The sequence below is a fragment of the Bufo gargarizans genome, chromosome 2, assembly GCF_014858855.1.
Source record: "Bufo gargarizans isolate SCDJY-AF-19 chromosome 2, ASM1485885v1, whole genome shotgun sequence".
NCBI classification, from domain to species: domain Eukaryota; kingdom Metazoa; phylum Chordata; class Amphibia; order Anura; family Bufonidae; genus Bufo; species Bufo gargarizans.
In genome coordinates, this window is record NC_058081.1 from 172,992,699 (window position 1) to 173,007,258 (window position 14,560).

The following is a 14,560-nucleotide window of genomic DNA, read 5'->3' on the forward strand; positions in this document are numbered from 1 at the left end:
TTAACAACTTTTAGACGGTTGCTTTCACCATCCACCTGGACCATAGACGCACTGAGTAGGAGATTTTCATTGTCTTTCTTGGGAGAGTGTTCTAGACATACAGTGTGACCTTTGCAGAGGTCACTGTGCAGGGACGGGGAGTAGATATGACTAGGGCCGAAACGATTACTCGAATTAATCGACAAATAAAAAAATCCTCAAATTTTTTGCATCGATGATTCGTTTGTGCCATGTGACCAGAGTGTGAGTGAAGCGCTTGCTATTACTCACTCTCCGTGGTCGCCCGCACAGCGCTGCACTGGATCCTGACGTACACACATTGTCAGGACACCGTGCACGTAACCTGATGCTGTGTGACGTCAGGTCCCAGTGCAGCGCGTGAAGAGGAGGATGGAAGGTCTCTGGCGGTTGGCAGTGCTTCTACAGGAAAGGTATTTTAGTTCACTGGCGCTGCGGCTGGGCACTGATGGCTAGGAGGGGCAGTGGGCGAATTGATGGCACTGGGGAAGGAGCTGGTGGCACTGGAAGGGAGAGCAACTGATGACATGGGGAAGCTGGTGGCATTGGAGGGGGGAACTGGGAGGAGCTGTTGGCACTGGGGGAGGAACTGATGGCAGGGGGCTGATGAGTTTTTTTTTTTTTACAGAAAACCTTCTTTTAGTTTATTCTTATTAGAGTACTTGATTAATCGGTAGAATACGGTACTTGATTACTAAAATAATCGATAGCTGAAGCCATACGTATGACCATCACCTATTGTGAATGCTGGATCCGGTGTTATCTATATATAGGGGATCCTTTCATTGTAATTCTGCATGTGATGATAATGATATGACTGCTAAGAAGTGTTCTGCACAGATCTGGATTTTTTTATTTTATTTTTATAAATAGACCGTGACATGGAAAATGTAAAAAATAAAAACTTGATTTAAAGAATAGGTCTTTTTCTGCTGAAATTCCCTTTAACATCGTAATCCCAAATCCCTAGGGCTGTATTAGACTTGCAGATAGACGGCCAGATCGTTGCTAGGAAGCTTTCATAAGAACGCTCGTTAGCAATAATCTGGCAGTGTAATACTGCCGCCAGTTACCTGATAAACATGCAAACGCTTTCTCATCAGGCAATTGCAATTTTTAAGCAGGCTAAAAAATATATATATCATTGTTTGCCAGCGGCAGATTGTGCTGTGTAATCAGTCTGCTGCAGGGAAATAATAATTGTATTTGCGATCATTCCTCCCCATGCAGCGGTTTCCTCCACTGACGAGCAGGCAATTGTCGGGAAGGAATGCTTCCCTCCCGACAGTCGTCAGTCTTATCTGCTGGTCTAATACAGGCCTTAGAATAAGTGACAGAACCCTTTTTCTGTTCCAGCACCTTGGTTTTGATGCCCAATTAATAGAGGGTTGTTGGCAGAGGCCTCAAATATATCCGTTTGCCCGACAGTAAGTAGTTTGTTGCCATGGGTGGCAGAGCAGATGGTTTGAGTGTAATGATGGAAAATGGCTCTCGATCAGCGGGGAACGCCAGCCTCTGGTAATCTCCTGTCTTCGCTGTTGCTATTTGCTAATGCACGTTCCTTTGTGCTGTGCGAAAACAACAATTTTCAATGTCTCTCAAGTTTAAATCGGTGATTTATATGCTGCAGAGAGAATACACAGCCTCCATAGAATAGGTTTAAGAGCGTTTTGTGTTTCAGTTAATTTGTGAAGCTGGCACTGCTGCTGCAGCACAGCTTGTTCTGCTGGGCATTTCCACTCCTGCCCTCCTCAAATATGAATGTATTGGGGTATGTTCATGGTTAAAGGGGTTATCCTATCTTAGACAATGGGGGCATATCGCTAGGATATGCCCCCATTGTCTGATAGGTGCGGGTCCTACCTCTGGGACCCACACCTACAAGGAGAACGGAGCAGAGAAAGTTAAGGAGGGCAAACTGCGCATGCGCAGCCGCCCTTCATTAGTTTCTTTAGAGCCGACGAAAATAGCTCGGCTATTTCCGTCGGCCCCATAGAAATGAATGGGAGCGGTGGCCGCGCATGCGCGGTGCACTCCCCTTCACATCAGTGGGAGAGGCGGTGAGCTGCGCCTGGTGGTGGCCTCCAGCCACAACTCTCCCTGGCTCTGTTCTCCTTGTAGGTGTGGGTCCCAGAGGTGGGACCCGCACCTATTGGACAATGGGGGTATATCCAAGCGATATGTCACCATTGTCTAAGATGGGATAACCCCTTTAAACTTAAAGGGGTTTTCCAAGACTTTTAATATTGATGTCCTATCCTCAGGATAGGTCATCAGTATCTGATCGGTGGGGTTCAACACCCCGGGACCCCCTGCTGATAAGATATTTGCTCTCCCTATATCAACTTCCATTTTTGACTTGGATCACTTGGCCTCTGGACTGGTTGCAGCGGTGACATGTCCACTATTAGGTGACCTAGTGACAGGCACCCAGTGGTGGGGAGTAGGTGAGAATGCTTCCATCTGCAGGTCCGGCCATGTAGGGGGGGTCTGCCTGAAAGGCTCCCAGGTGGGTCAATATTCCAATCTGAGACATGTCCAGCATGTCAACTCTATATGAAATAAATGTTTCATAGGTGGGCGTCCCAGAGGTGGAACCCCCACTATCTGGGCCCTCCAAAGAAGGTGGTTGCACATGTCTATCGCCATCATTGCTGAGAAGCAATAGCGAGTGCGGCCATTTCTTCACATTATCATCTCCTCTCCGGAGACATTTATGGAATATCCTGTAATTATGTCATAAATATTTTCTGTGGGAATTTTCCATTAAAGATGCTTCCATCTTCAATGTGAAAGCTGTTACCTCTAGTGGAAAATCTCCCAGAGTATCTCCTTAACACGTAGTAGAAGTCCTTGTCCGTATTAAAGAGGACCTGTCGCCTCTCCTGACATGTCTGTCTGAGTAATTATTGGTTTTCCACATGTATGAACAGTTCTGGAACATCTTTTCATATATCTGTATGTTGTGCTGTTCCTCTGTTGCTCCTAATAAAAATGTATCGGTAAATTGTCAATGGGGCGTGCCCCTGCCAGCAGTGATTGGACTACGTCGGACTGTGCAGGGGAACATGCCTATCCGGTATCAACCATTTGGCAATTTATACAATAGTGGGAATAATAAAGGAACAACACAACATAGAATTTCATGTGGAATATGATACTGAAACAGACATGTCAGGAGAGACGGGTCCTCTTTAAAACCTACGACTAAGGGCTCGTTCACACGACCGTGCCGTTTTTTTTTGCGGTCCGCAAATTGCGGATCCGCAAAACACGGATGGCGCCCGTCTGCCTTCCACAGTTTACAGAACGGAACAGGAGGCCTATTATAGAAATGCTAATTCTTGTCCGCAAAACGGACAGGACTCAATTTTTGCGGGGCCACGGAACAGAGCAACGGATGCGGACCTAATGAAATGACAGGTACCATATGCGGAACACAGAAAACGACCCGAATACGGAACACAAAATACGTTTTGTGTGAACAAGCCCTAATGCTACTGGTGCAGTGTAGTTTATGACTATAATTACATATATATATATTCATCTCCCACCTCCTGTATGTGGCTTTTTCCATTTCCTCTTACCTTTATCCCTTGTTGGTTTATATGAGTGAACGCAGCCACACCTTTATTTGTAATTGTTTGCCCAAAAAAAAAAAAAAAGCAATAATGAAAAAATAAACCATACATATGTGATTAGAGTGTACACACAGATCATTACGTAGGGCAGGTAATTGCTGATATAGATGGCTTTAAGTCTACATGTCATTATAGTGTACCTCTGTATAAAGATTACTAGAGAAATGCCTCTTTCCACTTGCCAGGCTCCTTTCTCCCCTTTGCCCCATCCTCCTTAAAAGAATTAGCCAGCTTCCTATATTAATGACTTATCCTCAGGATAGGTCATCAATATCACATTTGGGGGAGACTCCCAGAACCCCCGCCGATCAGCTTTTGAAGAGAACACAGTGCTCGTACAAGCACTGCGCTCTCTTCTGCTCGCCATCGACATTGCAACGGTGAACAGTGTAATTGCATCTCAGCCGTCCCATTCACTTGAATGGCAAGGAGCAGTTACACTCCGCCTGCTCCTTAATGAAGTGAATGGGGATGGAGGAGCTGTAATGTCCATGGCCAGCAGGTAAACCATGAAGAGAGGGCTCATACAAGCACGGTGTTCTCTTCAAACAGCTGATCGGCGGGGGTGCTGGGTGTCGCTCCTCCGCCCATCTGATATTTATGGCCTATCCTGAGGAAAAGTCATCAATATAGGAAACTGGCCAAGCCTTTTAACTGATCAAATTTGTCTCCACGTTTTTCAGCTTCACTGAGAGTTCAAGTTATGTGCTCCCCATAAGTTAATGGTGAGGGGGCAGGAGACCAGCTGCTATGCTGTTTCTTTTAGGGTACATTCATGTGACCGTATTTATTTTGCGGTCTGCAAAATACAAATCATGTCCATGTTGCGTCTGCTTTTTTTGCGGACCTTTTGACTTCAGTCATGCTTTTTGTGGCCAAGTATAGGACATGTTCTATATTTTGGGAAATGGGCATACAGATGCAGAAACCACATGGAGCATTCATGTGCTTTCCACATTCGTATGTCGTTCCACAAAAAGGACATATTTGTCTGCAAAATGCAGTTCACAGATCCTTAGAAGTCGGTTGGTCTGTGTGTGGGGGGGAAAAAAAAAAAAGCCGTATTTTGTGGATCTCAAAATGCATACTGTCATGCGACTGTACCCTTACACTGCACACGCAGAAGATCCTGTTCCCCTACCTCTGTAGCGCACACCCTCTTGGAGGATGAAGAGTACAGCAGGATCGGGCAGTGTAGCTGCGCAGGCGCTTGTTTCTCATGCTGGCCAGACTGGTATTCAATGGACGTCACTTATGTATAGATTTGGTGACACGCTCACCCATAAGCTCCCATTTTGGGACCAGAGCTCTCGTCAGAATAGAGAAGGGTGCACCATCAGGGCTGATCTCATAAACATTACAACCCCTTTAAGGATGCTTTATGTAATCGTACATATACCTTCACTTCACAGGTAGCATTGATGAGGACGTTGTAGTCATTGAGGCCTCATCCACACCCCAAGTCCCTGGCAACAATGAAGAAATCAACGTTACCTCAACAGACAGTGAAGTGGAAATCGTGACCGTCGGAGAAACGTACAGGTTTGAGCATTTACTACCAGCTAATATTCTTACAACCAATATTACACAGTACTTTAGTTAGTTAATTGCACACGGCAGGCATTCACTGCTAGATTATGGTGCCATATACAGTTGCAAGAAAAAGTATGTGAACCCTTTAGAATTATTTGGATTTCTACACAAATTGGTCATAAAATGTGATCTGATCTTCATCTAAGTCGCAACAATAGACAATCGCAGTCTTCTTAAACTAATAACACACAAAGATTTAAATGTTACCATGTTTTTATTGAACACACCATGTAAACATTAGCAGTGCAGGTGGAAAAAGTATGTGAACCCCTAGACTAATGACATCTCCAAGAGCTAATTGGAGTGAGGTGTCAGCCAACTGGAGTCCAATCAATGAGATGAGATTGGAGGTGTTGGTTACAGCTGTCCTGCCTAATAAAAAACGCACACCAGTTCTGGGTTTGCTTTTCACAAGAAGCATTGCCTGATATGAATGATACCTCGCACAAAAGATCTCTCAGAAGACCTACGATTAAGAATTGTTGACTTGCATAAAGCTGGAAAGGATTATAAAAGTATCTCCAAAAGCCTTGCTGTCTATAAATGGAGAAAGTTCAGCACTGCTGCTACTCTCCCTAGGAGTGGCTGTCCTGTAAAGATTACTGCAAGAGCACAGTGCAGACTGCTCAATGAGATGAAGAAGAATCCTAGTGTCAGCTAAAGACTTACAAAAGTCTCTGGCATATGCTAACATCCCTGTTAGCGAATCTATGATACGTAAAACACTAAACAAGAATGGATTTCATGGGAGGATACCACAGAGGAAGCTACTGCTGTCCAAAAAAAAACATTGCTGCACGTTTAGGCCTCTTTCACACGGGCGTCAGTTTTTTTTGCCCGGATAAGAGCCAGGTGCGTTGCGGGGAAAATGCGCGATTTTTCCGCGCGAGTGCAAAACATTGTCATGCGTTGCACTCGCGTGAGAAAAATCACGCATGTTTGGTACCCAAACCTGAACTTCTTCACAGAAGTTCGGGCTTGGGATTGATGTTATGAAGATTGTATTATTTTCCCATTATAACATGGTTATAAGGGAAAATAATAGCATTCTGAATACAGAATGCATAGTAAAACAGCACTAGAGGGGTTAAAAATAAATAAATAATTTAACTCACCTTAGTCCACTTGATCACGAAGCCCGGCATCTCCTTGTGCCTCCTCTGCTGAACAGGACCTGGGGTGAGCTGCTGCATTAAATAGAGGTTAAGGACCTTTGATGACATCACTCCGGTCATCACATGGTCTTTTACCATGGTGAATCAACATGGTAAAAGATCATGTGACGTACCATGTGATGACCAGAGTGACGTCATCAAAGGTCCTTAACCGGTATTTAATGCAGCAGCTCACCCCAGGTCCTGTTCAGCAGAGGAGACACAAGGAGATGCTGGTTTTGCGATCAAGTGGACTAAGGTGAGTTAATTTTTTATTTATTTTTTAACCCCTCTAGCGCTGTTTTACTATGCATTCTGTATTCAGAATGCTATTATTTTCCCTTATAACCATGTTATAAGGGAAAATAATGATGATCGGGTCTCCATCCCGATCGTCTCCTAGCAACCGTGCGTGAAAATCGCACCGCATCTGTACTTGCTTGCGGATGCTATGCGATTTTCACGCTTCCCATTCACTTCTATGGGGCCTGCGTCGCGTTAAAATCGGACAATATAGAGCATGCTGCGATTTTCACTCACCGCTCATGTGCACAGCCCCATAGAAATGAATGGGTCAGGATTCAGTGTGGGTGCAATACGTTCATCGCACCCGCACGGAAAACTCGCCCGTGTGAAAGGGGCCTTACAGTTTGCACAAGAGCACCTGGTTGTTTCACAGCAGTACTGGCAAAATATTCAGTGGACAGATGAAACCAAAGTTGAGTTGTTTGGCAGAAACTCACAACACTATGAGAAAAAGAGGCACAGCACACCAACATCAAAACCTCATCCCAACTGTGAAATATGGTGGTGGGGGCATCATGGTTTGGGGCTGCTTTGCTGCGTCAGGGCCTGGATGGATTGCTATCATCAAAGGAAACATGAATTCCCAAGTTTATCAATACATTTTGCAGGAGAACTTAAGGCCATCTGTCCACCATCTAAAGCTCAACAGAAGATGGGTGTTGCAACAGGACAACGACCCAAAGCATAGAAGTAAATCAACAACATGATGGCTTAAACAGAAGAAAATACGCCTTCTGGAGTGGCCCAGTCAGAGTCCTGACCTCAATCCGATTGAGATGCTGTGGAATGACCTCAAGAAAGCGATTCACACCAGACATCCCAAGAATATTGCTGAACTGAAACAGTTCTGTAAAGAGGAATGGTCAAGAATTACTCCTGACCATTGAGCAACGTCTGATCTGCAACTACAGGAAACGTTTGGTTGAAATTATTGCTGCCAAAGGAGGTTCAACCAGTTATTAAATCCAAGGGTTCACATACTTTTTCCACCTGCACTGTGAATGTTTACATGGTGTGTTCAATAAAAACATGGTAACATTTAATTCTTTGTGTGTTATTAGTTTAAGCAGACTGTGATTGTCTATTGTTGTGACTTAGATGAAGATCAGATCACATTTTATGACAAATTTGTGCAGAAATCCATAGCATTCCAAAGGGTTCACGTACTTTTTCTTGCAACTGTATTTCCATGGTTGCCATATTACTGCTCTGTACGACCCGGGGCTTGTAGAGGATCATAATATGGCTGTGTTCATGAGCCTTGAAGAGGACCGGTCTCTTGTATTCTCTACGTAACCTTTTCTTGTAGCTATGTGTTGTGCTGTTCCTCCGTTATTCCTGAATATAAATGGATGAAATGACAACGAGTTACCATTCTCATTGTTAGGCTTCATTCACACGTCCGTGGAATGGGTCCGCATCCGTTCCGCAATCTCTGAAACAGGTGCGGACCCATTCATTCTCAATGGGGCAGGAATGGATGCAGAGAGCTCTGACCCGATCTTCTGGTCCGCAGCTCCAGAGAAAAATGTTGATGCAATTGCGGACAAGAATAGTCAGTTCTATGAGGGTGCCGGACGTGTGAATGGACCCTAAAGTGGGTGTGTCGGTAGACAGGCTGCCATGGTCAGCTCTGATTGGACAGTGTTAGCGAACGCCCCATCATGAGTAACACCCGTTTGTGTACGTATTCAAAGATTTCGAGGAGGAATAATAGAGGATTATTTCCTCAGGAAATATGCTCCAGAATTGTTCTTTCTTGATGAATAGAAGTATGACATGTCAGGAGATATAACAGGTCCTCTTTAGATTTCATATGGGTGCATTTTTGGGTTTTAAATTTCCTTTTTTTTTTTTTCTGTCTAATTGTTGGGGGTCCAACAACCGTGAACCTCGCCGATCAGCTGTTTTGAGAAAGCAGTAGCTCCGCAGCCTTAGATTTTCCTAGCCAGTGATGACGCCTTCATCGGTAACATGGTCTAGGTCAGGCATGCTCAACCTGCTGTTGCAAAACTACAACTCCCAGCATGCTTGAACACCCTACAGCAGGGCATTGTGGGAGTTGAGGTTTTACAACAGCTGGAGGGCCGCAGGTTGAGCATCCCTGGTCTAGGTACAGCTCAGCCCCCTAGAAGTGAATGGGGCTGAGCTGCAATACTGTGCAGTGTACGCTGTTCTGCTTGATGAGCAGAGAGAACGCCGCGCTCAACAGCGAGCGCTGGTTTCTCCTCAAACAGCTGATCAGCGGGGGTCCCAGGTGTCAGACCCTCACCAATCAGATGGGTAATCTAAAAAAAAGCTCTTAGACCATTCCTTTTAGTCCTAACCAGAATAAAATGGTAAGGGGAATTCTAGTCCTTATTTTTAGGTCCTGCACTCTGTGTGTGGCCTAAAGACAAATTTTGTGGACATTTCCATGGTTTTCCTCCTGGGACCTGATTCATTTTTGGTTCAGCTAATATAGAGCAGAACACAGACCTGCGCTCGGTCACACCAGAAGAGCAAATGTTTCCTATAGAGTATAAGTGCCCTTAGTGCGATCATGTATTGTTAGAGACATTATTGGGTACAAGCAGACGGAATTACTACAACGTTTCTTAAAGTTTTTTTTTTTTGCCGTACTAAAATAAATGTCCCCCACAGCGTGGTGATAAAATAAGAAGGTGTGCACCTTTATTTTATCCCTGTGCCATCGGTCCAGTCCTCCTTGCTGTTTGTCAAGGCATAATCTTCTTTGGCTACAGCAGCGACTGGCAGAAGCATGCCATCTGCAGCAATCATTGGCCTCTGCTGTACACGATCCAAGGCGACTGAGGCCAGTGTTTGGCTGCAGTGGTCAGATGGAGTATATAGGCACTTTGTCGCTTCAGCCAAACATACCAAGCCTAGCAGAGAGGACCGGAGCAGCATTATCTTATGCTATATGCTGGCTTAGGGGCAATGTTTTTAATGAGGGGTTATTCACACCACTGTATTCTCTGTCCGCATTTATTCTACATTTTTTGTGGATCGCAGGCGGACCTGTTAGAAAGATGGTCGAAGGCAAGGAATATGTTTAAAATAGCGTTATACAAGATCAGACCTGTAACGTCTGCTTCAGCGCTGCTGCTCCAATCCTCATCGCCGCGCTATATTCTTGGCTGCATTGGTGATCTGCCTGTATGCCGCTTGTGATGGCCTCCCCACTATATGGCATGAGACTGCTGAGTCCCATGGTTGGCTGCAGCGGCCATGTACAGTATACCGCCATGTCACTGCCACATTCATATAAACAAAACCTGGCAGGAAGGTCCAGAGCAGCAGCGGTGGAGCAGAGGTTACAGGTTTGAAGTACCGTATAACTTTTTATTATTTTAACCATCTATTGTGTTTTTTTTTTTTTTTTACATCATTTTTTTTTACTCTTACAACATCTAGCAAGTTGCACTAATCCAGAGGGCAGTCTGTATTTGCATGCTCCTACAAGGAAGGCTGTCCTGAATAGATCTGGGTCCCTTTTTATACACATAAGCCCACACTGGACAGGAATATAAACTAATAAAGTGAACTAGTGATCCTTTTAAGAAGGACCCGCCGCTTACCCTGCCTTGTCTTTTTTTAGTACATACTTGTATTGATGATAAAATAATTCTAAAGCCTCTATTATAAGGCCTCATGCACACGACCGTAGTTATGGTCCTCATCTGCGGCTCGGGTGCGGACCCATTCACTTCAATGGAGCCGCAAAAGATGCGGACAGCACTCCATGTGCTGTCCGCATCCGTTGCTCCGTTCCGAGGCCCCACAAAAAAAAATATACCGTAACATGTCCTATTCTTGTCCGTTTTGCGGACAAGAATAGGCATGTCTGCAAAGGGCCGCCTGTTCCGCAAATTGCGGAACGCACACGGGCGGCTTCCGTTTTTTGCGGATCCGTGGTTTGCGAACTGCAAAAAACTGCACGGTCGTATGCATGTAGCCTAACTCTACATTGTGTCGTTCCTTTGTTATTCCTCCTAGAAAGGAATACGTTAAGAGCTGGATATGGGAGTATCCTTACACAGTCTGACACGGTTCAGTCGGTGCTAACAGTGGTCTGCTGTCCAGGGACACACCCAGTCGACAAAGGAAATAGTTGTTATTACATTCATAAATATCCAGCAGGAATAACTGAGGAATGGTGCAGCCACAGTTCTAAGAAAAGCTTCTCCAGAATTGTGATGTTATGTGGAATAAACCTAGTAAAATCTCTTGAAGTACATTCTATTGGGGCTATTTTGAAAAGGTTTCCTAGTTTGTTCCTCTACCTTGGAATACCTTAATATCTGACATGTTTGGCGATTTTCTCAAGAGGCGCTATTAAGCATTCCATCTGTTTTCAGTGTGAAATGGAAGGGGCCCAGATAATTTGGAATTGCTATGGTATAAACAGGCGGTTGGAGTATTTTCCACAAGCTTCTGAAATTTGCTTGCTTTGCACTTTCCTCCTCGCACACACAAAGCAAATTAAATGAAACCCTTAAATTTAACCCATTTGCTGACGAGCGTTGTAATCTCGAGCTTTATGGCTGGAGCAGTTTACATAGTTGGGTGCTGCCTTCCGGAGAAATGGTTATATGTCTGTTTCTTTTTATTAGTCAAGTTGTTTGCAGTTTTTGCACTGATAAGAGATTCCAGAAATGCACTTAATCCCACTAGATTATCTTTTTTATGTGTTCTCTATGTGTTTTTTTTTTTTTTTAACGTTTTTACTGCAATTTATTTATTTTTGATGTGACAGTGTTAGGCTGGGTTCACACCTGAGCGTATTCGATGACCGCTGTTTACGGGCGTTTTTGTATTTTGGAAACGCGCGTTCTTGCTATTGACCACAGAGGCGTACAATGAAAAACAGAGGTGTTACGTGCGACAATACGCCCTAAAGAAGCTCCTGTACTTCTTGGGGCTTAGGGCGTTTTACAGCGCGTTCGTACGCGCTGTAAAACGCTCAGGTGAGAACCATGCCTATAGGGTAACATTGGTTTTTGCCTGTTGAGCGTTTTTACAGCGCTGTAAAACGCTCAGGTGTGAACCTAGCCTTAGAGCTCTTTTTATAAGAGTGTGTCCCTTGCAGGAATTGCACTCCGTGTGAGAGAGGGGTTGTGCGGTCTGGACTTCAGACGTGCACGGCATGATCATGATGGATCATGCTGTGTGCCTCTGCCTGACGGAATCATACTGACAGCTTTATGTCAGTATGATTCCATTACAGAAAGGTGAGGCAGAGGCACACACCATGATCAATCATGATAATGCCGTGCACGTCTGAAGTCCAGACCGCACAATCCCTCTCTCACACGGAGCGAGAACCAACATCACAATCATTGCAGTCTGGGCCTGGAAAAGAGTTCCAGCCACCTGAGAAGAGTCCTGGTTATTCCTGCTCTCCTGCCCACCTGCGATGGCTGACAGTCTTCTACCTAGTTTTCTCCCTTTCTCTCTAGGAGAGAACTGCCAATCATCAGCAGGAGATTATGTATAACCAGGACTCTTCTCAGGTGGATGTGACTCTACAAGGCCCGGGCTGCAATGATTGGTGGTTGCTGGTTCTCAGAAACCACTTACTATTAGCTCATGGGTGACACACCGCTGAGATCAGCATTTCTGTCACTACTTTATCCTGCCCTCAGTGAGGTCAGCATAAAATTGATGACAGGTTCCCTTTAAGTCACATTTAGGAAGTGCAACTTTTCCTAGTCTCAACTCCACAGCAGGCATCCCCCAGGCGTACTTTCACTGAAATAGGCACTGAAACAGCATTGCACCTGCACCAAGTTTATAAAAACCATGTGCCATAGTCATAAAGTTGGTGTAGGTGTGCAAAGCAAAACCAAACTTGGAATACCCCTACAATGATAAATTCCCCTTATGTTTTTGTTTTTTGCTCAGATCTCGTGCCTCGCTTGGACACTCTCGATCCCACTGGGGCCAAAGTTCAAGTTCACAATCTGGAAGATCCCAGGAGCACAGGAGTCGCAGTAGAGTTTCTACTGTTATTCAGCCTCTGAGACAAAATGCAACTGAAGTTGTGGACCTGACTGTAGATGAAGATGGTATGTCTAACGTGACTTGACTGCAGGTTTTTTTCTTTCCATATTTCCCCACAAATGCAAAACTCTATTTGCTAATGTAGTAGGAACGGTGGTAGTCCATCGCCTTTAAATGGTCCTGGAGTCTGCTGCGATTGTATTGCTTGATTCAAAAAACATCAGGAAATGTGCACAAGCGTCGTGCCATATGGGTGAATGAGGGATGGAGGGGCCCCTCATTCGTGACCTCACTCTAGTAGCCAGAATGGAGCCCTGATCCGTCCTGGCAGACTCAGGATGTCCATATATTACATGGTTGGCCATTCACAGTCTGTTATACTACGAGGGGGAAATGTGTGGCTGGCTGCAGCGTCCTCGTCTCCCTGGAAGCTGCATTTTGAAAGGCTTTTTCTCTGATGGGACAGCCCAGTTAACTTGTACAATGAATGGCTTACAGCTCTCCACTATGGCTAATGGAGACCCCTTACACCCCCCCTTTACAAGCATCTATATAGTGTATTATTGGACATCCCCCATTTTTGGAGCACAATGGCGATTCTGTAACTGAACCAACAGTGTGCTGATACATTTACATTACATTAAGTTAGCTTTCTTAGCGGAATTTGTGGGCTCGCTAAAGAACCTCCAGGATCTAGCAGTATTTGGGCCAGCTCGTGGCCCTCCTGCTGCTGGACAGAAGAATCTAAGTGTTTCGAACTAAGTTTTATTTTTTTCTAGAGTTATGTTAGAATTTTTTAATTAAAATATCAATTGGTTTGTGTTTGTACATAAATGTATATATTTTATCACAGATCTTACAGTTGTGCCAACTACCTCTGGCAGAACAGAGTCTCAGCCTGTAAGCACTGTTTCCAGTGATTCGTCTACCTCAGAGCCGGCCTCTGATGCTCTTTCGGGACCCTCAGTGGGTCAGACATCAACCAATCCTGATGCTCCTGCTGTCCCAACAAGTAACAGTACAACAGGCGTGACAGCGGGTAAGTCCAGTTTCTGCTTAGCTACATTTCGATGAAAGATGCCAATCGGCCAACTGACGAGCAGTTGCTCGTTCTTTGGCTGATCGGCTGCACGGTTAGGATGCGGCCACACCGTCAGGTTTCCCAATGCAGTTTTAGAAGCCAAGCCAGGAGTGAATTTTAAAAAGCAGTATCTGTCCTTGATGCGTTTTCTACTTTTATGATCCACTTCTGATTTTTGGCTTTCAAAAATGCATCAGGAAACCTGAACATGTCTGTACCTTCATATGGGCCAATTATCAGGAGCGAGCTTACTATTAATGCTTGTTCCTGATAATTGGCCTAAATATTGTTCGGTCTAGTAGGGCCTTCACAGTACCACCATTAAACAGTTAGGGTCCATTCACATGACATTATGGACACCGTGCCAGTGTTGCGTAACGCAAAACGCGAGCACTGGCCGTGTGAACTCCACATCGCAGATGCGATCCCATTGACTTGAATGGATCCGCGATCTGCAAGTTACGGCAAAAAATAGAGCATGTGATGTGGAGGCACACACCCTAAACCCCCACGGAAGGGCTTCTGAGTGTTTTTCCTCCGCCCCCTACAACTTGGACTGTGACTTTACATTGAATGGATGTGCCCTTCATCTGGCATTCTCTACTTCTACAGGCTTGTTCTTTTGTATAGCAGTCTTGCGGATCGTGGACCCATTCAATGGGTCCACGATTCAGAGTTTACACGGACAGTGTCTGCTTTTTGCGGACCGCTATTTGCAGGCCCCAACACGGGCATGTCGACCATACTGTTGTGTGAATGGG

General features: G+C 44.9%; 1 protein-coding gene across 5 annotated transcripts in view; it reads left to right on the plus strand.

Annotated features, from left to right (window-relative positions):
- The window catches only part of RNF111 (ring finger protein 111), a 61,796-nt gene that overhangs the window by 21,504 nt on the left and 25,732 nt on the right, over positions 1-14,560 (plus strand). For all 5 annotated transcript variants that reach the window (XM_044279708.1, XM_044279710.1, XM_044279711.1 and 2 more), the window contains exons 3-5: positions 5,072-5,201; positions 12,620-12,783; positions 13,572-13,757. In XM_044279708.1, the coding sequence (XP_044135643.1) occupies positions 5,072-5,201; positions 12,620-12,783; positions 13,572-13,757 (480 nt within the window). The remainder of the gene's footprint in view (positions 1-5,071; positions 5,202-12,619; positions 12,784-13,571; positions 13,758-14,560) is intronic.